Raw genomic sequence first — 23,320 nt, forward strand, 5'->3', positions numbered from 1 at the left:
TCGAACTTTGCCTTTTGGAAGTCGAAGGATTTTTCTTTTTTCATTCTTTTCTTCTTCTTTTTTGTAATTCTTTCTTTTATTTCTTCTTCTTCAGCAAGACTTCGTTAAAGTCATCCGTAGGTGAAATTCTTGTCTTGATTTTAGAGTAGATGGATAGATATCGATTCGAGAGGAAGGTAAATCGTAATGCGCGAGAGACTAGCCTATCGAATCGATATTCCGATTCGATTCGCGTCTCGAAACGAACGCGATTACATACGAACGAGTTCTGAGAGAGCGTACCGTAATATTCTCGAGTTCGCATTAACGTCGCGGATATGCGTTTATTATCCTTTCCTTAATGGATCGTGTGTACGCGCGAAGGCGATGACGGAACGTGCGGCATTATCATCGGACTCGTTAAAAGAACATAGATCTTCGTCCGGTGCGAGCGCCCTTATGAGCTCGTCCTCGTGATCCATTGCTTTTTTATCCTTTTTCTTTGATTAAAGAATTTCAACTGACGGGAACGTTGTGTGTGTGTGTGTGTGTGTGTATGTATAGTACATATCATAAAAAGGATAAAGAATAAGAAATATAAAAAACCAAATTATTTTTATTATTCTTCGGACAATGAATTTGACAATTTTGAATTTTATAATTTAGTATAAAAATATTTAGTATATTTATACACAATATGTGTGTATATATATATATGTGTGTGTATTATTTAAAAAGAATTTTCTAGTAAATGGATAAAAAGTTAAATAATTCTAAGAAAAGGAACGATAAATAATATTCATTTATTTTTCTCACATATGCCTTTCAATCTCGGCAGCATCGTTTTTAACCATTTCTAGAGGGACTTTAAGGACGTAATGAGAGACGAACCTTTGCATACCGAGTGGATCCTTTCTCTCTCTCTCTTTTTTTCTCTTTTTTTTCTCTCTCTCTCTTCTTGGCCACGCATCGAGATTCAGATCTCGCGGTATACACACAAACAATGACGGCCAAGGGATCGCCGTTCGGTGTCGTAAATTAAAATGCGCCGTCCGCGGGTGCTAATACGTTGATACTAATGAACGTCCGGTCCTCCTGTCTCTTACGTTGGTATTATCGTTTTCATTCTCTTTACTCTTTCTCTTCCTTTTCGTATAGATATATATATATTTTTCTCTTTTTGTTTTTTGTGTTCTTATTTTTTTCTGAAAACTCGCCACCAAGATATCTATTTTCTCATTTTATATATATATATATAAATATATATCATTCGTTCGCTGACGTGACTAACGACGAGATATTTAAATATAGGATAGAATATAATGACGAATAGTAACGTATAAATTATCTTTCGCTCCCTTTTTTTTTCTTCTATCCATCGAGAAAGATAAAAGATAGAAAAAAAAGGAAAGGAAGAGAGAATGAGAAAGAGTAAGAGAGAGAAAAAGAGAGAGTGAGAGTGAGAGAGAGCTTCTTTTGATTTGGAGCCGTATGCAGAGAGATCCTTCGCGCGTCCCTAAAGTACGTCGGGGCCTTATGTCGGAGCCCTACGAAAAGGCTGGCCCTGCCAGTCATCTCACGAGGGTTTAGTCACACTGGAATTTCGTTCGAAGAGGATCTTCACCGTCTCCTTTTCTTATACCAAAGTCAGCCGAGGACATCGCGAAGCGCGCGGCCGAGATTCCATCGTCTCTTTTCCTTCGACACGCATGCACGCACCACAAACACACGTCTTCTAACGCGAGCTTTAAGGCCCTTAGAAAAGGGGTCCGGTGTTGGAATTTCGCCTCTGACTTTTCGTCCGCGCCTTCAATTATTCCTTCGGCTATTCGAGTAATTCTCGGTTCGTGTTCTTAACCGATACGAATGAGTGAAATTCTCTTTTTTAAATTTTATGAAATTTTTACAAGTAGTCAGTAAGTATATAGAGAGTGTTACATGAATGTTACACCTATGTTTCAAGACATAAGAAGAGAATCAGTTAAGACTATAGATATCTCTCAAACATTATCATTATCTTCTACGTAATACCTTTTATGACACGGAGATTCGTTACTTAGCGATAAATTTCGATTATCAACGAAAATAAGAAAGAGAGAGAGAGAGAGAAGGAGAGAGATGATTATTTGTGAAACGAATAGATAACCGATTCGCGGAAATATTTCGTCGTACCCAACGATTTAACTATACATAAGAATATGATGAAAGACACTCGAATCTTAGCAGCCATCATGTATTTTTCCCTATGAACGCACTTAGAAATTATAAGAGACATTTATGCCATAGCCGACCAGTTCAATTCGATGTTTACTAACCAAGAGTTTCTTCTCACGACTCGAATAGTAAGGAATTCTCTATTCCTCCCTTCTCTCTCTCTCTCTTTTTACAAAGAGACAGAAACTCGGTTTGTTAACGTGAACTCTTCAAGTTAGTGCTCCTTCTAAACACTCCTAAGAAGCATAAACACAGGACTAAGAACCACTCTCTTCTTCCTCTCGCTTATTTCGAGTAGATAGATATTTTATTATATCTAACTAACTATCCTATTTTATTTCTCATTTCGTTTCCCTTTGCTTTACATATTATCGATTTTTCTTTCTTCTTCTTTTCTTTTCTTTTTTTTTTATATTTCTATTTTTATTCCATCGTTCTAATCTATCTCGCCTAAAACTAAACTAACCCTAACTAACGATCTCTCTTTCTCTCTTTCTCTGTCTCGTTCTCTTCTTCTTCTTCTTCTTTTTCTTCTTCTTCCTTCCATTTCTCGTTCGCCAGCTCGCATACGATCGTTTCGAATCTGGTGAAAAAGGAGTGGCCATGCGGTTAGGAAAGAGGGATTCGGTAATTCGAGACTCTTAATCGGATCGGTGTTGCATTTCGCGAGGCTGTCAAATCACGACACGCGGCGGATGGCTGTTGCGCATCCGAGATGGGGCTCGGCCCTCGCACGTTTCCCATCGAACTACTCCTGGCCTCGTTATTATCGAGATGGGATCAGCTGTTTCGTTCCTCGGCAAGAAATTATAATAATCGTGCGGTGAAAACGTCCACGAGTTTCGATATAGTTATGTATGTATGTATGTGTATGTGTGTGTGTGTGTGTATAAGCACTTACCTATAAGTAAGTATTTACATGTTTAGTGACGTGTTTTAGAAAAAAAAATTACTTACCTCTAAATACTTCATGTAAATGTATGTTTAATACGATTCTAATTAAAACATTTACGGGTACTTTGCAAATGTTATCGTTTTAAGGAACAATTGGTTTATCGATTATTCAATCGACATTATAATCGATTATTCATACATAAAGTCAGCAACTTTGCACGCATCTATGAATGTTTTTTTCATTATTTCTTTCTTCGACGTTTGCCTTAATAAAGTTTCGAAAATAATAGCTTCTGCTTTTAGTTCGCACATTTACGATATGCAAAAGTTCGTTTCAATAATTGTATTAATTTATTGCGTACAGCCGGTAGGAATGTGTTTGCTAAACCGGATATATGCATATTAATATTCATCGCACGTAATGCCGAGTGAAAAATTTTCCACTTAGTAATGTATCGTGTGCCTTTGTAGGTAACTTCTACGAATTGTGATATAGCTTATAGATGAACATCTTGGTCTTTAGTAAAAAGTTTAGTTTAGAAACAGGAGGAATCTTTGATTCGAAAGAATGAAGAAACTTTTACGTTATATTGGTATCTCTACCTATTTAATTATAACGATCTTCATTATCGGTATTCATCGTTTTATTTAACCAGATATATATATATATATATATATATATATATATATATATTTATATACATCAAAAAGAGGATTTGTAAGGGATAAGATTGCGAATAATATTAGTCGGAGGATGAGAACGATCGATCTCGTAGGCTCGCCGTAGTACTTACGTCTTCGTCCAAGGATTAACGGTATAGAAATGCTACGGGCTTTGACATCGTCGTGTCTCGGAATAGTAGCACAATGGCCAAGGGAAGAGAGCGAGCAGGGGCGTTTCGCAGAATTACGTACGGACGGAGGACGAGCGATGCATTGTACCGACGACATGCTTCTCTATATTCTATCTAGTAGACGAACGTATCACAGTCCAACGTCTTCCGTTATAATAATATAATCTCGTAGCAGACAACTCGAGAGAGTTTCTCTTACGTGGGATAGTTACGCAATCTTAATCGCAGTGATAGCAAACGCGTTTCCGCTTTCGATATTTTCGTAATACACAAGTATTGTTGGATTTATATATTCTAGGTAATTAACATTCATCAATTTATAAAGGACGATTATTAATTAATAGGTACCCATCTACCATTGAATACGTAGAAATAATTCATATTAAATAATAGAAATAAGCGTGTAATAGGAACGATAAATTTAATTTAAATATAGAAATCTATGATATATGTAGATACGTATGGTAACTATATATCTATGCGAATGAATTATATACATTATATACATATACATATATATCGTGTAGATGTATATAAGATAAATAATGCATGTACACAGATGCATGTAGATGCGTATAAACGTATAATGATGCATATATTTTGCATATCTTTCGAGCGAGAGAAACATTTGGGATGTTAATGATAAATGTCATAGGTAGATACCCTGTTTATGTATCCGTATAAGACTAACGAGTCATCGTGTAATGCGTTAAAATAGATTTGAATTTTTCAAATATTCTGGAACGATATCTTGTACCACGGAGATTGAAAACTTCGTAAAATTTTATTAGACGGCGTACCATCGATTCAAGAAGAGGCAGGAAAGTTAATGGGTCATACGAGGGTTTACGTCGGAAGGGAGCAAATCATGGGTTTTCCCTCGTATTTCTTTCATTCTTTCCTTTTCTCATGGTATCGACGGATATACGACTAGATCGGTTTCATCTCGTGACGTGATTTATTGCGAAATAACAGGCTCCCGAAGAATGTGTCCTCGGTTAGATAAAGAGTCCTGGGCAATTTTCTCGGGAAAGAGTTAAAAAAAATTAAATAAAAGAAGGATTAATAAGAAAGAAAGAAAGAAAGAAACGAACAAACAAGCAAACAAAAAGAGAAAGAAAGAGATATTCGTTCTTAGCATTTGTTATCTCTCTTCGATAATCGACTCTCGATAACGAGAGACGTTTCATGCAGGTAGCCAAGATAAAGGCGTAAAGGACGAATAGATAAGACGATAAAAAGAGAAGGAACAAGGACGGCAAGAGAGACCGCATGTGTCCTTGCATACGCGTCCTACCTATATCTACATGTATCACGCGCGTGTGTGTGTATTTCTGCGTGTGTAGTGATGGAATCATAAAATCGAGCGGCAGGAGGGCGACGGAACGAGCAGCGATGCCGGTGACAGCTTCTCCTCGCTCTCCTCCTCCTCCTCCTCCTCCTCTTCCTCCTCCTCCTCCTCCTCTTTCTCCTCATCCTCTTCCTCCTCCTCATCCTCCTCCTCTTTCTCCTCCTCCTCTTCCCGTCGCTATTAGTCACCGAACGCCGAATATACCATTGAAAGTTCGAAACCGCACGTTCGCGACCCAATTTCCACGCGCAGTCAGCTGTTCCGTTCATTCAAAGCTCACCAGGACCGACGACCACGAATTAATCCTACGAAAAAGAAAGAAAGAGAAATGGAGCAGTGAGAGAAAGAGAGAGAGAGAGGAGAGTAATCATCGATGTGTAATGTCTCTTTTCTCTCGTATCACGCAAGTACAGAGAGGATCGTTCATTTTCTGTAGGTATCTATTATGATACGCTTCAAAGAAACATATCGATTAAAAATAAGACAAAGAAAACGTCACGGTATTTATAGTTCTGTTCACAATCTGACCGATTACTACGTTACTACGTTGTAACACTCGCGGACGATCAACTTTACGAGCGATAAAATTACGACGAAGAACCCACGGAAAGCTATTTGGCACATCGTTTTATCTTCTTATGCTCTTCTCCTCTTCTCGGAACGGGACACGCAACGTTCCTGCTTGAGCTATCGGGGATCTGAATTTTTCGTCTTAAAAATAAGAAAATTCGATGTACTCTCGCGATCGCAGGAGAAAGAAAGGAGGGAAGAAAGGAGAAAAAAAATAAAAAATAAAGAGGAAAAGAAAAAGAAAATAAGAGAAGGTTTCTCGTCATCGCGTTTCTCCTCGTCCCTCTTCGTCTTCATTCGGCGACGGTCTCGTTGGTAGTGGTGGTGTAGCGATGGCGGAGGCACGGCTCGTTCACGTTCGTGTCACCGGAGGCGCTCGTGTCGGCTTGGCGGCGGTTGCGGCGGCGGCTCGTCAGCGAGCGGTCGGTAGGCGGAGTCACGGAGGCGAGAGGGGGACGCATTGGTCGCGTCGATTGGGCGTGGCCGGACAACCTCCCACTCCTCGTGGTTAAGCGCTGCGCTGATTGACAGTTGGCGAACGACCGCGGACGGCGCAGGATCTGAAACACGCTAGTAGGCGCCCAGCTCTTTTCTCCTGTTCGTTCTCTCTCTCTCTCGCGTGTACGGGAGATCGCAAAGTGGTGGTGGTGGTGGTGGTAGTGGTGGTGGTGGTGGTGGTGATGGTGGTGGTGGTGATGATGGTGGTGGGGTGGTGGTGGTAGTGATGCTTTTTCGTGGGGGAAACTGAACACACGTATGTAGCTACATACGCATACATTGGTGAACGCACACTGATAGACACAGAGAGATAGGAAGAAAGAGAGAGAGAGAGAGGGAGAAGAGAAGAGAGAAAGAGGGACAGAGAGGTATAGAGAGAGAGAGAGAGAGAGAGAGAGAGAGAGAGAGATTCAGGAGCGTATAGCGTGTCTCCTCCTCCTCCACCGCCTTCCATAAGTCGGGTATAGAGAGAGCCGGCTGAAAGAAGCAGTGGTGGTCGTTACGGTAGGAGGGCCTCTCTTCCCGTACCGGTTCCTCAGTAATCGCCGCGAGGAGAAACGCGCCGCTTTCGATTCCTCTCTTACTCTCTTCTTCTATATCCGTTTAACGCAAGACATCGGCAACGCGATATCTCGGCGCCTCGTGCTTCTACCCTACAGTGTGTTATCATCCTCGTGTTGTTATCGTTATCGCGATCCTCGCGGCGAGTCGTCGCGTTTCACGTAGGAGGTCCACGCGTTCTCGTGTCGCGTCGAATTCTAACCGCCTTCGTCGGTTTGCTCGTTCGTTCGTTGGTTCGTTCGTTGGTTCGTTCATTCGCTCGTTCGCTCGTTCGTTCGCTCGTCGTTTATTCGTTCGTAAGTCTTCGTAGCTGCCGCCGGCGGCGTCCTGCCTGTCGCCGCGCGCCGCCGTCGCCGCCGCCGTCGCCGCCGCCGCCGCCGCCGCCGCCGCCGCCGCCGCCAGTCCGAGTTCGCGCGCGGTAGAAGATGTAACTCCGCTATTTCTCGCTCCTCTCTCTTTCTGTCCTTTCTTCCTTCCTTCTTCTTATCCTTAATCGTGTTGTTTTACGTCGTGCCACTCGAAAGTGAAGGAGGAAAATAACGAAGGATATTCGCTATTGTGTTCGGATGTGACGATCGTATATATATATATATATGTATATATATATACACTTATATATACATACACACACATAGGATACATATTTATTTCGTACGGACGATCACGCGCGGCCGCGCGCTCTCTCTCTTCGCGTGGAAAATAGAGAGAGAAAGAGAGAGAGAGAGAAAGATAGAGAGAGAGAGAGAGAGAGAGAGAGAAGGGAAAAGTGTGAAGAGTGCGAACGATTTGGGTCTCGGTGATGATATCTCGTGTTACTCTTGTGAACGTTTGAAAATCGTGAGTGGATATTAATTAAAAGCATACACACACATATACACACGTATATACGCGCCCACATCCTACATTACACACGTACACGCGTAAGGATATATGTTTCTGTTATATATCGAATCGTGATTCAACGAAATTCCTTTGGGATTCCGGCCGGCCTCGTCGAGGAGGCGAAGATATGCAGGGAGACTGACACCCGCGAGAGAGACAGGACAGAAATCTCCCTCTCTTCCTTTCTCTCTCTCAATCGTCGGAAACAGAGAGGCCGGTGGGAGATGACGATGACGATTATGATGATGATAATGATGAGGAGATGCCACGCGCGTCCTATCGTCGTCCTACACGTCGCCGATTTTCTTCTTCATCTCCCGAGAATCTTCTCGCTTCGCTGCTGACGCTGAACGATCGGCCATCTTCTTGGAATCATCTTCCTTGAATTTTAAAAAAGAAAGAAAGAAAGAAAGAAAGAAAGAAAGAGATAAATAAAGAAAGAAATAAAGAAAGAAATATATATATATCCATATATATATAAATAATATATATATATACACACCATACGTACATACATATACACACACGTGTAACACACCGTATACGATTTTTGGAGCGAACGAGCCCAGTGTTCTTTTTTTTTTTTTTTTTTGTTTTTCCTCGGAGAGAAAAGTCGGCGAATCTCGTCGAAGTCTCGAAGTGATCGAGGAAGGATAAGTACGACAAGAAGGGAGAACGAGCGAATCACGAGCATCGAAGTTTCTTAATTATTTCCAAGAGGAAAAACAGCGAGAAGATCGTCGGAGCTTGTCGTAGCCGGTGTCGCGACGGGGAGTACGCGACGCCGCCGGCGCGATAAGCCGAAAAGAGTGCGGTAATCGAGTGTGCGCGAAGTGCCGTGCCTCTTTCCTCGTCACTGTGGGAAAATACAGCCGCTACGGTGGCTCAGCACGCAGAGTTCCCCGGCGCGGCCAGGGCGTTCATGGCGCAGCCAAGGGTACGTCTCTGCCGAAGCCTTTTCCTTATTGTCTATCTCCATTTTTTTTTGTTTCGGTGTTTTTTTTTTTTGGTTGTTTGTTTGTTTGTTTGTTTGTTTGTTTATTTGTTTCTTAAATCTTTCTTCTTCTTCTTTTTCTTCTTGCTCTTCTTTTTCTTCTTGTTTTTGTTCTTGTTCTTCTTCTTGTTCTTGTTCTTGTTCTTCTTCTTCTCTTTCTGTCTTCATTTCTCTGTCTTATTTCTCCATCTTTCTATAATTTTTCTGAAGCAATCGAAAAAATTGGACTCGTTCGTCTTGTAGACCTATATCGTTCGTGTTCGCCAGCCGACGGTTCCGAAAAAGATATACCTACGCGTGAAAGTGATTTCGTTTATGGAAATATTGTGAATCGAACGTTTCGGAACCAACCAGGTAGTGGCATTTTTTTTCTGCTTTCCTTGGTTATATCTTATGTTTTTCTTTTTTTTTTTTTTCATCCCTTTTTCTTTCTTTATTTCTTGCTTTCTTTTCCTTTTCTTTTCTCTTCTTTTTTTTTGTCTTTCTTTTCTCCTGTAGAAATTCGTTGCCACGAGAGTTGATTGGACCTTGTGTGCACCGTAGTACGAGTATTTATAAGATTTAGTGTTTTTCACGTGCATTGGTTCTTCCGAGTGATGGTTTTTATCGAATAGTGTTATTTTTATTGATAATTTGTCCGTCGTTCAGTTCGACGAGTTTAGATCAGTACGGATCGTCTTACCGACGGATAGTGATTTTAGATCGAGCGATCCGAAAGTGGATGTGATCGATACGTTCTCGTAGATCAATTTCGTGAAATCGAGTTTTTGCAAAGTTTGTTTAGAACAAATGATGTTTTTTCTTTTTTTTTTTATTTTTCCTTTTTTTTAAACGAATATTACATCATAGTATCTCGTTATTAGAATCCAATGAAAATGTCATACCTGAGTAAATCGAGTGATCGCGTTTAATAAAAAGTAGAAATTGGTTAAAACGAAAAACAATGTCACGGTATTTACGTTTACGTAATAGAAAAGGGGTTTTTTCCTTTCATTTTTCATTTTTTTATTGTTTTATTTTTTTAATATCGTTCAATTATTGATACCAGATCGGTGTAGTAAGATAAAAATCGTGTCAACGAATTAAACTTATAACTCATAACTTGTCACGAAATAATTCCTATCTGTTACATTTTACGTTCTAGTTGAATCGATGTTTACGAATAAATAAATAAATATATATATATGTGTGTGCGCGTGTGTGTCCAGCTTTATAATGCGATTATTTAATGTAAACAGAAATCTGAAATTGGAAGGATATATAGGTAGTACGTATTCTAATGCGTTAGTAATGTAAATTCAATGTCGTGACAAAGATCTTATCGATCGATGAAGAAATACAACATATCGTTACAGGTTCGTCCTTTCTGTTAAAATTCAATCTCTTGTTTACTCGACAGTTTGGCCGTTTACCGTCGGTAGTTTTACTCTCTTGTAGTAGAGGCTCCTTTTGTAAACGTTTAGCTACGTTAGTCGCGTGCGAGTGTAAGAAGTTTGTTGCTTGCCATATGATCTTCATTATCAGCAAATTAATGAACGTTTAATGTGGTTCTAATAAAATCAAATGTTAAACTTAAATTTGAAGATCTTGTTAAAAGACAACGACGTAATAATGAAAGTAAGTAAATAGCTATTTGTTAAATATAAATTTATCAAAATACGAGGATATTCGAAAAATGTGTCGTGATGGAATGGATGATGTAGAGTTATCAAAGAGAAAATGAAAAAGAGAAAGAGAGAGAGAGAGAGAGAGAGAGAGAGAGAGAGACGAAAAGGGATCTTCCGCGTTCCATTTCATTTGTGTCTCGTTTTCCTGTAATAGGTTAGACATATGTTCATTTGAATTTGAAATACTAATAGGAGAGAGGATACCCAAGAGAAGAAAGAAAATAATGAATGTCAGAAAAGTTCGTGCGTGTAGAGATTCCTGGATAAATTGGTGGACCGTTCGCCGTTAATGATTCGCGAGCATGTAATTTTGGTTTTGCGATGTGAAATGAGTTGGATTCGTTGAAACGTTTTGTTCGAGATTCGACGGTATAGATACCAAGAGAACGATTCGAGTTTGAGAACGAGTTTGCGAGAGTTCCCTTTTGAAATTTGCGTGCCAGGACAGTGCTTCGCCAAGGATCTCTATACCGTTCGAGGTATTAATTAAGCGTGTCGACGACAAATATTTTTTCTTTTCGCAAGTTTCTCCTCGTTAAAGGATAATTCTTATGATTATCGAGGTTAACGAACACGTTTATTCGTTACTATCGCGACAGTTTTGCTACGTAACTAGGTAGGATGTGGACAATTTTCTTTTTTTTTTTTTTTTTATTCTTTCGATTCGATTTTTTCTTTCCAAGTTTGCTCCTTTATTTTTTTACTTCTTTTTTCTCCTCTTTTCTTTTTTTTTTCTTTTTTTTTATCGATTAGTTCGCTTAGATTTTTTCGACGCCATTTCGTATTAATCCTCTCATTATGGCTTCCGATTTTCTCTCTCTCTTTCTCTCTCCTCGGTTTTAATAATAATCGTCGTAAGTAAACATATAATTGGCAAGTAAGTTAGTTTTTATGTTAATTGTGACACCTACGTCAAGATAGATATATCTATTGTGTTGAAAGTATGTTACCTTTCGTTCGCATAATTGAAATTTAGTTAATAGTATTTTCTACCAGCTTTCATTTGTCAAAATAACGAATATTCATGATACTAAACATTGAACACACACACACACACATATATATATATACGTTCTTATTTTCAATGGAAGGTCACGTCAAACATTATCTAATTATACGAAACGAGAAGCGTTAAACGTTTTAGTAAAGGAACGAAGCTTCGCGGCATCTGGTTCATGTTTTGAAAGATAGATACCTAACCTCATCGTTCATGAATTTTCCAACGATTTTACGAATGTTATTCGGTAAAGGAAAAATAAAAAAGAATAAATAAATCACATAAATTAAAAAAAATAAAAGAAAATAAAATAAAAAGAGCCGAGAAAGTTTTCCAATTTGGTTTCGACGTTTTGACTCGAGCGACGAAAGAAAAAGTAACTTTACACGTCAGACTTTGAGAGTCGCGAGTCGAATAGGCTTGTAATTCGGTTTCAACGCTCGGCACTTAAGCGTCTCGTAAAATGCGAGTGCGTGAAAAAAAAGGGACTGATGAATTGCGCTATAACTGCGATTCGTTCGCGACTGTGACGTAGGTATCGTTTGACCCTCTGCAATCCACCATTTTTTTTTCTCTTCCTTTAGAAAATATACCTACACAGGTACGGGATATTAACGCGAATGTTTCTAAACGTAGATATATATTAAAAGAAAAAAATATACCTACACATGTACAGAATATTAATGCGAATGTTTCTAAACGTGGGTATATATATATATAAAGAAACATACGTACACACACACACACACATGTATATAAAAAAAATACGAATAGATGGTATATTACTTTGACATTAGGATGCGTTTGTAACGGGTTAATGTGAAAAATATTGAAACCGTGTCTTTGCACAATAATATCTACCTAGCTATCTAAATAACTAAGAATATTTTTGCAAAAGTTCGTAGCAACGTATTAGAATTCATGCTCGAAGATGATCACGATCGAGGAAATCCATTTTCAAAAATCATGATGCGCTAAAAGAGAGGAATAAAAAATAATACGAAAGAGGGAAAGAGAGACAAAAAAAAATAGAAAGAGAGAGATTCGTCGAGACGAATTTCAATGTGCGTCGGATTAAAAATTGTAATCGCGAATCGGGCGACGGTAGACAGGAGTTTTATAAGCGTGTTATACCGCAGCCTGTGATTATGTATTTATGGATATACATCAATCACTTTCGCTCTTCCAATTTCGAATTCCGTTATTCCGACGGCGTGTTCGGTCCGGTGTGCTGTCACGATCCGTCGCGATTCTTTCCTCTTCTTATTTCTCTATCTTTCGTGACGGGATAAAAAAGAAAAAAAAAATAAAGAAAAGGAAAGAAAAGAGGAGAAGAATCGTAAGGTTTTATTAAAAAAGAAAAAAAAATATTAATAGACAGAGCTAAGTAACTCGATCGTCCTAATTATTGTTAATAGTTTGAAATCTTTTGTACAAAGTATTAAATCGCAGTCTCACGGTATGCATACGTTCGCGTCCTAATGTTTTTCAAATGTCGTCATTAATCAGAGAGTAACGAACGCTTTCCTGTACCCTTTTTCTCTTTGTACACACTAACGTATAGGTCTTTTATGCTTACACATTTATATAGTTTCTCTATCTCTCTCTCTCTCTTTCTCTCCTTTCTCTTTCTCTCTTTTTCTAGTTAATGGTACAAGACCAAAAGATAGATAAAATCATTTGGATCATTCTACGATGAAATCTTTGCTCTCGTAGTAACTCGTAAACGTGGGACCAACATCGTTCAAAGAGGAAGAGGAAAGGAGAAAAAGACGGAAAGAGAGAAAGAGAGAAAGATACTTTAAGTCTCTTCGAAGTGCATAAAGATACTTCTCTAGCTTTCCCTCATCCTATTTTCGGCCTCTCCTTTCACTTTCGAATCGTAACGACACGTTCAAAACGGGTTGGATGGTCAAACGATCTTTTCGTTTTTCTTTCCTTTGTTCTTTTCTTTTCTTTTCTTTTTTTTTTTTTTTTTTTACTGTTTCTATTTACATATCTATTATCATATATGCGAATATAGATACGTACGTAATATCTAGGTAGTTACGTATACCTGGATAGGTATACTGCGAATTCTTCGAGTTAATTATTTAAAAGAAATTCTTTAGGTCAAGTAATGCAACGATACCATCTGTCTGTCTTTCAACGGGAAAGAGTTAATTACCGAGGCACGCATTAATTAGAAAAAAAATCATTAAGAGTTTGCGGTCTTTCGAGCAATCAGAATCGTACCAAGTTCACATAGGGAAAAACCTTTTACGTCGTTAAATAATTGTTCTATCGACAGCTTGATCGTAATCGTTTCGATTACAAATTAGTAAATACATAGATCCTGCAAGTAATCGATTGTAAATGGAAACTCGTTCTTTCTTTAATTATTTTTCCTTTCTCTCTTTCTTTCTTTTTTCTTTTTCTTTTCTTTTCTTTCCCTCTCTCTCTCTTTTTTTTATTCATTAGATATATAAAAATTATTTCGCTTTGTAATGTTCGTCATTTTCGTAAGGGAACATTATCTAGCTTATTGTTTTGTATTTGTTTTTTCGTACCAAGTTAGTCATAAAATATCGATATAATTATTTTTTATAACTCTAATAATCAGTAAATGTATACATAATTACTTAAAATTATCTGAGATAGGTAATAATTATTGGTTCACCTTGCATAGGAGAAACATTAACAATAACAAGCTAGATAATGCTTAGATATAATTAACACTACTTGCACTATCGTCATTCCAATTAATTATGCATCTATCGATCATTATCGTATTTATTCCTTTTCGAATAATTCAATGAAAAATTAATCAAAAGAATCTATCGAAATAATCCGAAGAAAAATTTTAGATGATTTTAGGTAAATAAAATGATGGAAAGAAAAATTGTTATCGAACATAACCTTTGATAAACAGGAAAGGTTAAAGAAATTCGATGAAATATAGAGAAAAAAAAAAAACATTTGATCTTGAGAAATAGTTAGACGAAGGTGATATTTTGAATGTTCCTGTTGAATGTCACCTTCGTTCTTCTAATAATTAAGGACTCTCTCTCTCGAGCATCCGGCTTTCAGTTCTTAGTTGATCGTAGCCTGCGTCGGAACTCTCACGAACGTCGCGTTTGGATAAACACGAGCTTCTCAGTATTTTTCTCGAAGAAGAAGAAAAAAAAAGAAAAAAAGAAAAGATAACCAGCCTCGGGCATTTTTCTATGGAGAGTCACGCAATTAGTCGTAATAATTAGTTTGCTTCCGCGTTTTATCGAGATCCGAGAGAGGAAGGATTCATATTGAAAATTCGATTGGTCGAGGGATGATCCTCATCGTTCCTTTCCTTGTTAATTATTTTTATACTTAACGAGGAACGAAAAAACGAAGAAAAAGAAAAAGAAAAAGAAAAAAGAAAAGAGGAAGGAATAGAAGAAAAGAAAAAGAAAAAGAAAAAAGAAACGTCGACAATAATGGAGGCGTCGCTCCGTAAAGTTTAATTTTACTAACATAAGCTATTTTTCTATAGTCACTTTGACCGTCCCACTTACGCGTATCGCCGATGGTGTACGAGTACGGTATCCGGTTTTAGAACGCGTCTGCCCTTAGCTCGCACTAACAGCTGTCGTTCGGCTCACGAACTTTGTTGTTGTGGAACTCTCGACTGTCCCGTACTTGGTTTAAAAAAAGACACAGACCAGACTATTTCTCTTGTTTCACCTTGGACTAGCTCGAGGCAAGACGTAATTGTGAAACGTTTCTTCACTTTTTCGATCGTTTGAATTTTGATGCTATTTTTCTTTTTCTTTCTTATACGATTAAAAATTGGATGATACGAGCAAATGGATTAAGGAATAAGTAATTAATATGTATATATTATTTGTGAATGTTACAGTACGACGATGGCGGGCTGCACGGGGCCTACCTCGAGGGAGGTGGTGGCGGTGGAGGAGCAGGGCTGTACGATCCACACGGTAGCGCCCGCGGTGTTCCGGGTCTTCACCACAGCCCTCACCTCGGGGGTATGGGACCGGCCCACCCTCAATATCCCCCGCCGCCGCCTCAGCCACCCCAACACGTGCTCGCCGCGGCAGCAGCCGCTGCAGCCTCGGCAGTGCCCGATGTACACAAACGCGACAAGGACGCCATTTACGGGTAAGTGCCACTCGTAAAATCTCTCACACGATTATTCCCTGCCATTCGACATTATTTTCTTTTCTTTCGTACTTTTATCTAGTAGTTGTTTTATATATATATATATAGAAAGAGAGAGAGAGAGAGAGAGAAACAATGACTTGTTATAGTGAAAGTAATAGGCGACGAAAAAATTATGATCTGTTTTTTTTCCTTTTCTTTCTTTTTCTTTTTTTTTTCTTTCTTTTTCTTTTTTTTTTTTTAACAAATACAATCGATATTTATAACATCGAATTTCTAATGTATCACTTGTTAAATACTTAGCAAATAATAATACGTATAGAAATATGCAATCGCTGTGTAGAACACGAAGCAATACGTTCGTATCGATAATTGAAGCGGTCGAATCGCGTCATCGGAATTGTAGTTCGAACTGTCCACTTTTTCTTTTTTCACACGCAATATGCTTTTTATGTACGTACCACACACATGCCCCTGCAGAATAAAATTATCATACGGATAGTCGACGACGAAGACAACGATGTGTGTTTTGTCTTCTACTTACTTAACTTATTCATAATTCCGTTTGAAAGAAGGTTACATTATACAACTTGATACGGCTTAAATATTATTTTCTGAAACGAACGAACGAACGAACGAGCGCGAGCAAGGAAGAAAAATCTGCATAATTCCGTAATGCATATTTCGAAGGCTTCGAGTTTATCGCTCGACCTGGGAACTTAACGACAGAGTTATACTTGTTCGCTTCGAAATAATATAGAATAAGTTAGCAAGTATTTCGCTCCACCCACGATCTTTTCATTTTTCATAGGAACGCGTACGTTTCTCCATTTGGATTTTCATCTGTTTTGCGATAGAAAAAGAATTTGACGAATAGTTGGTCCATAGAACGATTCTTTACCCTTCTCGATTCGTTTGGAGTAAACGAAATTTGTTCATTTTTCAATTTTAATAGCTTTCCTTCGTTAACGTCGGCTTGCCACGTTTATCGCCTGATTTATCGTAAGAAGCTTTTACAGTTCGTTGCACGTCATCGATCGTACATTTCATATTTTCCTATCGCTTGATTTATCGTAAGGAGCTTTTACGATAATTTTCACAGATAAATGTATATAGGTAGCTAGCTACCAATCTACGGTTAACTGTACATCGTCGGCCATAGCTACGTTTTCTATTTAACGTTAAATTTACTCTGAACAATTTTTATAGACTTTTTCACAGATAAATAATGATCATTTATACCTACATATATATGCACACGCACGTGTGTGTGTGTGTGTGTTTCTATCCATACGTACACCCATAGATATTTTTTCGCAAGTTGATGATGTACTATTAACCGTTGGAAGCTACGTTATAAAGTAAACGATAGAAAGTTTTCTACGTTTGCACAGTAAATTGTAGATTGTTAAGGAACGTGTTAGAGATGAAATAGGCGCGTGCCTAAGCGAGTAAAACGCCGAGAGATCAGGATATTCTCTTCTCGTTGGTGGCCGTTTTATGAAGGCCGCGTTCACCGCGTGATTTATGGCCGTACGAGATGGCCCGATTTCTGGATGTATCCTAGAACGGGAGCCTCATTATTTCGCGTACCCTGTAATTTGTCCACTCCTTCGGGTCGCGCGCCTCGAGCATCGCGCACGAACACGAGCACAAGGATTCTGCGACTTTCCTGGAAGATTCCTGTCCGTATCTCATCCTTTCTTCCTCCGTATTTCTTTTCTAAACAATTTTTCTCAATCAAGTTCCAGTTTTTAGTTAAATAGAAGTTTGTAATACCGCGAAGAAAAATAACATATGGATTGGTTTGCCTCTCGAGCGATCTATCGATCGATCGAAGGGGCGAGCCGATTACATGGATACCGAAGAAGGTTTTACGTAAAATCGCGTACGTAACTGACAGGAGAATCTGCCAATCATCGAGAAGACTCAACTTCTTATGCAAGGAGTTCGATTGGCCGAGTCATCCGTGCGGATCGGATGTCTTTCTGCGTCTCACGCAAATCCTTCTGTGAATGTGAACGAGTGAAAAAGAGAGAAAGAGATAGATAGATAGACGGACAGACACAGGACAGAGAGACAGAGAGAGAGAGAGAGAGATGGATAGATAGATAGAACGAGAAGACCTTCGTATGTAATTACGGCCGTGGTAAATTTATTCCGTCGATGTTGAGATCGCGAGACGTAACGTCTTGCGAACGATCGATTATCCGCCATTTAAAATTCCAATCGATTTTGGATGGCTCTAATTCTCTTCCTCTCTTTCTCTCTCTCTCCCTCTCCCTCTTTCTTTTTCTCTCATTCATTCGTTACAAGGGAAAACAAATTTGGAAAAACAAAAGATCGCCACTTAAAGTACATATATTTCATTTTGTTTTTTTCCCTTTCTTTCTTCCCTTTCTTTCTTTGTTTCCTTCCTTCCTTCTTTCTTTCTTTCATTCTTTCTTTCTTTCTTTCTTTCTTTCTTTTTTGTATCTAAAAAAAAAAAAATTCGTATTTCAGGAACAGTAACATTCGATAGCCGGTATCGGTGGTATCCTTATCGCTTTTTATCGTCGGTGCTCGACTCCGTTGTTTTTAATTTATCGCGATAAAATCAAAATGCACAAGCCGATATGCAAACCGTTTCATGACTTTTATTCCGACGTTACCGCGTTATTCGTGTTCCTCTTTATGTTTCTTTCTTTTTTTTTTTATTTTCGTCCATTTTTCTTTTCTTATAATTTTCTTCCTTCTTATTTCTTTTTAGTTTCTTCTTTTTTTAAATGGACTCAACAACATCTACCTATTCGATCTCTCTCTCTCTCTCTCTCTCTCTCTCTCTCTCTATATATATATATATATATATATATCGATAATCTGTCTCTAAGATCCGATTAGAAAAATAAAGAGTTTTCGTGTTAGCGGAGTTTCGAAATGAAGCCGTGGATGAGCCGTAAACGTCGGTGGTGCGTAGTAAATCATAAAGCAGCCGATGGCCGCGTACAAAAAGAGCCGCGAGTAGAGTGAGTGAGCGAACAAATGAGCGAGAAAGAGAGAGAGAGAGATAGAGAGAGAGAGGCGTCGCACATCGAGGGCGGAAACCGCAAAACCGCAAACATCCCCCGGTGCCGCGCCGTGTACGGCCAATCATATCATTACCTTCTGCGGTTCCGTCATTCTGACACCTCGTTTCGACTCGTCATTTGTCATCGACGTCGCACTTTGTTGTCCCTCGACCGCTTAGGAAAACGTGGACTGCGAGGCGCGCACGAGCATTTGCTCGTTCTATCTCTCTCCTTCTCACTCGTACGAGAAACCGCGTGCGGCTTTTGCTTTCCGTAACTCCTTCGTTATCGTTCACGTTCGAACGGATCGTTAGTGGTAATCGTTCGATCCGTTTCATTATATATATATATGTTTTTCTTTTTCCTTTTTTTTTTTTTTTTTTTTTTTAATATCTATCTTTCGATCAATTCTATAGATAGGTACTTAGATGTACATAGCTATTTACGTGTACTTTTTCGTTTTTTGTTATTCCTCGTTTACTGGAACATAATAATATCAGGATGATTGAAACGAGACACCCGTTGTATACGATACAAACGTTAAAGTCCAAGATGAGTAGTCCGTAATAGGAAAAAAGAAAGTGAAAAGGCTGCGGGTCGAAGTTTACGGTGGTACTTTCTCTCTCTCTCTCTCTTTCTCTCTCTTTCTCTGTCTCGCTGTTTCTCTTTTCTCCGAGAGGTGGAAGGGTGAAGAGACTTTTTTGCGAAGCTCTCTCGATTTGGTCCCGTTCACAGTGAGTCGCTCCGAGAGTTGGCGGCGTCGGCTACACGTCAATTTGTCGAAATTCGTTCCGTATCGTTTTATGTCCGCGAGTCGCGACCCGCTACCATGGGCACACAGAACACCTTCTACCGTCTTGCTACCAACACGTTAAACTGAGACTCTGTCTTTAAATATGTTGGAAGGAAAGAAAGAGAAAAAAGAAAAGGAAAAGAAAGAGAAAAAGAAAGCAAGAAGGAAAGAAAGAAAGAAAGAAAGAAAGAAAGAAAGAAAAAAGAGAAAGAGAAAAGCTATATGCAACTTTGTATTTACGAATACGATACTCTTGCATGTAATATATTTACCTACTTACGTACCTATACCTTAGACTACCTAACTAACTACCTTCTTATTTTTAAATCATTATTTATTTTGACAAGTGTTTCATCGAACATTTTGTATAAGTTAGAATAATGGTATTACAGTTTGTTTGCACAAAGATGACGCTGATTGGCAAAGTATTACGTAGATGAATCGTCTCTCTGCTCTCTGATGCCGCCTCCGTACATAGTGTATCTATCTACCTGCTTTAAATCTCGAACAGGGAGCTCGATTGCAACATAGGTGCACCGGTTAATCTTATCTTATCCAAAGATCCCTCTAATACCGTACCGTGCTTCGTAGTAGGTAGGGTATATAGGTATCTTGAATATATACGTACGTACGAAGCGTATTCTGCGCGTGAATCAACGCATCAAGAGGGAAAGAGAGAGAGTAAGAGAGAAAGAAAGAGAGAGAGAGATAATGAGAAAGAGAAAGAAAAAGAGTACTCGTTAGTACTTAGATTTTTCTTTTTCCTACGTACGCACTTTATTACGAGAGGATCCAACCCGTTGAATTTTCGATTGAGTTTGACGTATTATCTTGGCGAGTTATCGCAACGCTTATCGGTTAAACTCAACGATTACGACGAGAGATCGAATAAAGTGCGCGTTCGTGAAAAGTCGTAAAATTCAAAGTTTATTTTGATGTACATTATCTTTGGTATGTGTGAAAGGTTTAAAAAAAAAAGAAAGAGAGAGAGAGCAGAAAAAAACACACACATGCGAAAAAAAGAAAGAACGATAACAAAACAAATATAGAAAAAAATAAACTAATTGTATAATAATATCTTTTACTAAGATAAAAGAATCGAATAAACGAGTTCGATGTTAGGGAGTCGTAAGATTTCGTGAGAAAGAACAGAAAGTGTCTGTTGCCTTTTGAACCGCTTCACGCTAAATTTCGTTTCTTGCGTTGATCGCTTGTCCGAGTTAATTGCGTCCTCGTAGAACTAACAGGCGCGACTCTCGTTGTTCTACTACCTACTACGTTGGAAAAGGATAGGAAAGATATAAAAAAAGAAAAAAGAAAAAGAAAAGGAAAACAACTTGGGAGAGAACGTAGGAGAGAATCTTTTTTTATCAATCGTGATGACAGTTGTAACATTGTATTACATTTTGGCGATGTAAAAAGAGAGATAGAAATTTTCTTTCTTGCTTTCTTTCTTTTCTTAAAAAAGAAAAAAGAAAAAAAGTTTCTTTCATTCCAAAACATTCTCAAATCAATGAAAATCAATTTTAACGCAGCCTCTTAATCTTCTTTTTCAGACATCCCCTCTTTCCGCTTCTCGCATTGATCTTTGAGAAATGCGAATTGGCGACGTGTACACCACGCGAGCCTGGTGTCGCCGGAGGAGACGTTTGTTCGTCCGAAAGTTTCAACGAGGACATCGCAGTTTTTTCCAAACAGGTAAGGGCGTAACTAACTCAATTTTAGATAGATAGATAGATAGATGTAATACAAACTATTGACTTTCATGGATGATTTTCGTTTCGATCGGTTTCGCTCGTCTCAAGTTCGAAGAGAGTTATTCCCAGGCACGATCTTCCGAGAGAACTCGTTCGTACCTTTTCCCTTTCGTGCTTTTTCTTCTTTCCCTCTTGGCCTCCTCTTCCTCCTCCTTCTCCTCCTCTTCTCTCTCTTTCTCTCTTTCTCTCTCTTTCTCTCTCTTTCTCTTCATTTAGCTAGCCAGCCAAGAAGAGATGGCGAAGGTGGAGGTAGCTCTCCCCCAAGGACACGCGTAGGTAACTCGAGAAGCCAACGGAGCCCCGTACGTCCCCGGTGAAACGATTTCGGGCCTTTTAAAAACGTACCACTCCTGGCCGTCTACATTCCTGACCGCTCTCTCGCGTGTAAAGGTACCTACGTACCTACCCGGCAGAAAAATGTATTCCTTATATATTGCCACACACTGTGAAACCGGTATAGGTAGACGACGGCTACGAAGAATGAGAGAACTGAAATTTAACAAACGCTCGTTATGCCGCACTCGTTGCTCCGAAATCGAATCGAGCGTGACGATACTAGGTGATATACTAAAGCTTAGCTTATATTCCTATGTTACTTACATATCTACCTACCTACCTACCTACCTATCTATCTATCTACTTATGTGTTAAGTATAATCTATCCTATGGTGATTTAGAAATTTCGATTAGATCGATATCCAACCCAAGTACGATCTATTTCTGTCTGTTGAGAGTGTGTATGTATATATATATATACTTTTATTTTTAAATCCATGCGAATGATAATTGTTTCGCTTTTTAATCGCCATTAGAAATTAGAAATATCGTATTGTGTATTGTCAAGAATATTGATACTTAGGTACGCAGAAGGTCCACGTGGGCTCGTGGAATTCGTAGACGGGCAGCGTTACTAAATATAGGAGTTCGGTAACGTGGTAGCGATGGCTTTGAGCGGCCGTACGCAGAGATAACGATAAACGTTAAGCCTCCCTGCAAAATGGGATAAGGTAAACGTGTTCGTGGGCGTGTACTTATATACTTACACAGTTTGAGCCTGCCTTTAATTCGCTAAAAATATCTCGGACACGTTGGGAAGGTTTCTAAGTGGATTAACTTTAAGACGTAATCATGCTATTACTTTTTCTATCTTATTTTGTCGTTAAAACGAAGCGTTGTAGAACATCAAGCGAACAAGATAAAGGAGAAGAAAGAGAATAGTTATCCAGGCGACGATTACATTAACTTTAGAACTCTGGTATCGTCGTCGATCGTTTATCCGGTTCGCTATTTCTATTATTATTTATCCGCGTCTTGTCGACATTACCAACTAGTATGTATAAGTGTACGGAGTTATCTCTCGGTGAAGTTCTAAGGTATTACGAAATTGACGTGACATTTGCATCTTAATAAGGCGTATGGGATATAGAAGGTAGATTTCAAAACGCAACCTGAGATAGTGTAGATACATATATGTATACATATGTATATATATATATATGTGTATATATATATATAAATAGAGATAGAGAAAGAGAATCTATTCGATCAACTATTTTATTTTCTTTCCTTCTTCGTCTAAACCCAATCTACGGATTCGTTCGAAAGTACCTACTTACCTACATATTTATCTACATACTTACCGATACGCTTAATAATAAACTCATTTCGTAACGATTACTTAAATACTTTTGCAAATAAATCTCAAACTGAAAATCGTTAAACGGGTATGGCGCAGAAGGAAAAAAGAATGAATAAAGGCGATAGCCAAGGAAGCTTTATTAGGAGACGTTAGAAGATAAGCAGGTGACGGTTCTTTGTGCCGAACGTGTAACAACGTTCCTCCTCTCTGTCCCCGATATTTCCACGTAGATAGCTCAACGCCGACACAAAAGAGCCCTCACGCTGTGCACGGATTATGCGTTTTGCCTGATCGCTCGGTTATTCGCTCTCGCTTGGTTCTAAACGCATACGGCGGTTTTAGACGCACGCACAAACTTCATTTGCATCGGAGCACGCGCCTCTATATCCTTGCAACTCGTGCGGCAGTATAACTTAACAATATTTTTTTCTTTGTATCATTTCTCGGATTTTCAATCGACGTTATTACCTGTAGATAGTAGATAGC

The 23,320-nt window shown here is 38.8% G+C and overlaps 1 protein-coding gene across 4 annotated transcripts in view; it reads left to right on the top strand.

The window, feature by feature from the left end:
• Positions 1-6,589: 6,589 nt before the first annotated feature.
• LOC127069422 (homeobox protein homothorax) overlaps positions 6,590-23,320 on the top strand; it is a 354,198-nt gene continuing 337,467 nt past the window's right edge. For 2 of the 4 annotated variants that reach the window (XM_051006439.1, XM_051006441.1), the window contains exons 1-3: positions 6,592-8,740; positions 15,339-15,598; positions 20,995-21,136. In XM_051006439.1, the coding sequence (XP_050862396.1) occupies positions 8,726-8,740; positions 15,339-15,598; positions 20,995-21,136 (417 nt within the window). In that variant the 5' untranslated portion in view covers positions 6,592-8,725. Of the gene's footprint in view, positions 8,741-15,338; positions 15,599-20,994; positions 21,137-23,320 lie in introns of all 4 variants that reach the window. The other 2 variants (XM_051006442.1, XM_051006440.1) reach the window with 2 other exon arrangements.

Source organism: Vespula vulgaris, chromosome 15, assembly GCF_905475345.1.
Source record: "Vespula vulgaris chromosome 15, iyVesVulg1.1, whole genome shotgun sequence".
Taxonomy (NCBI): domain Eukaryota; kingdom Metazoa; phylum Arthropoda; class Insecta; order Hymenoptera; family Vespidae; genus Vespula; species Vespula vulgaris.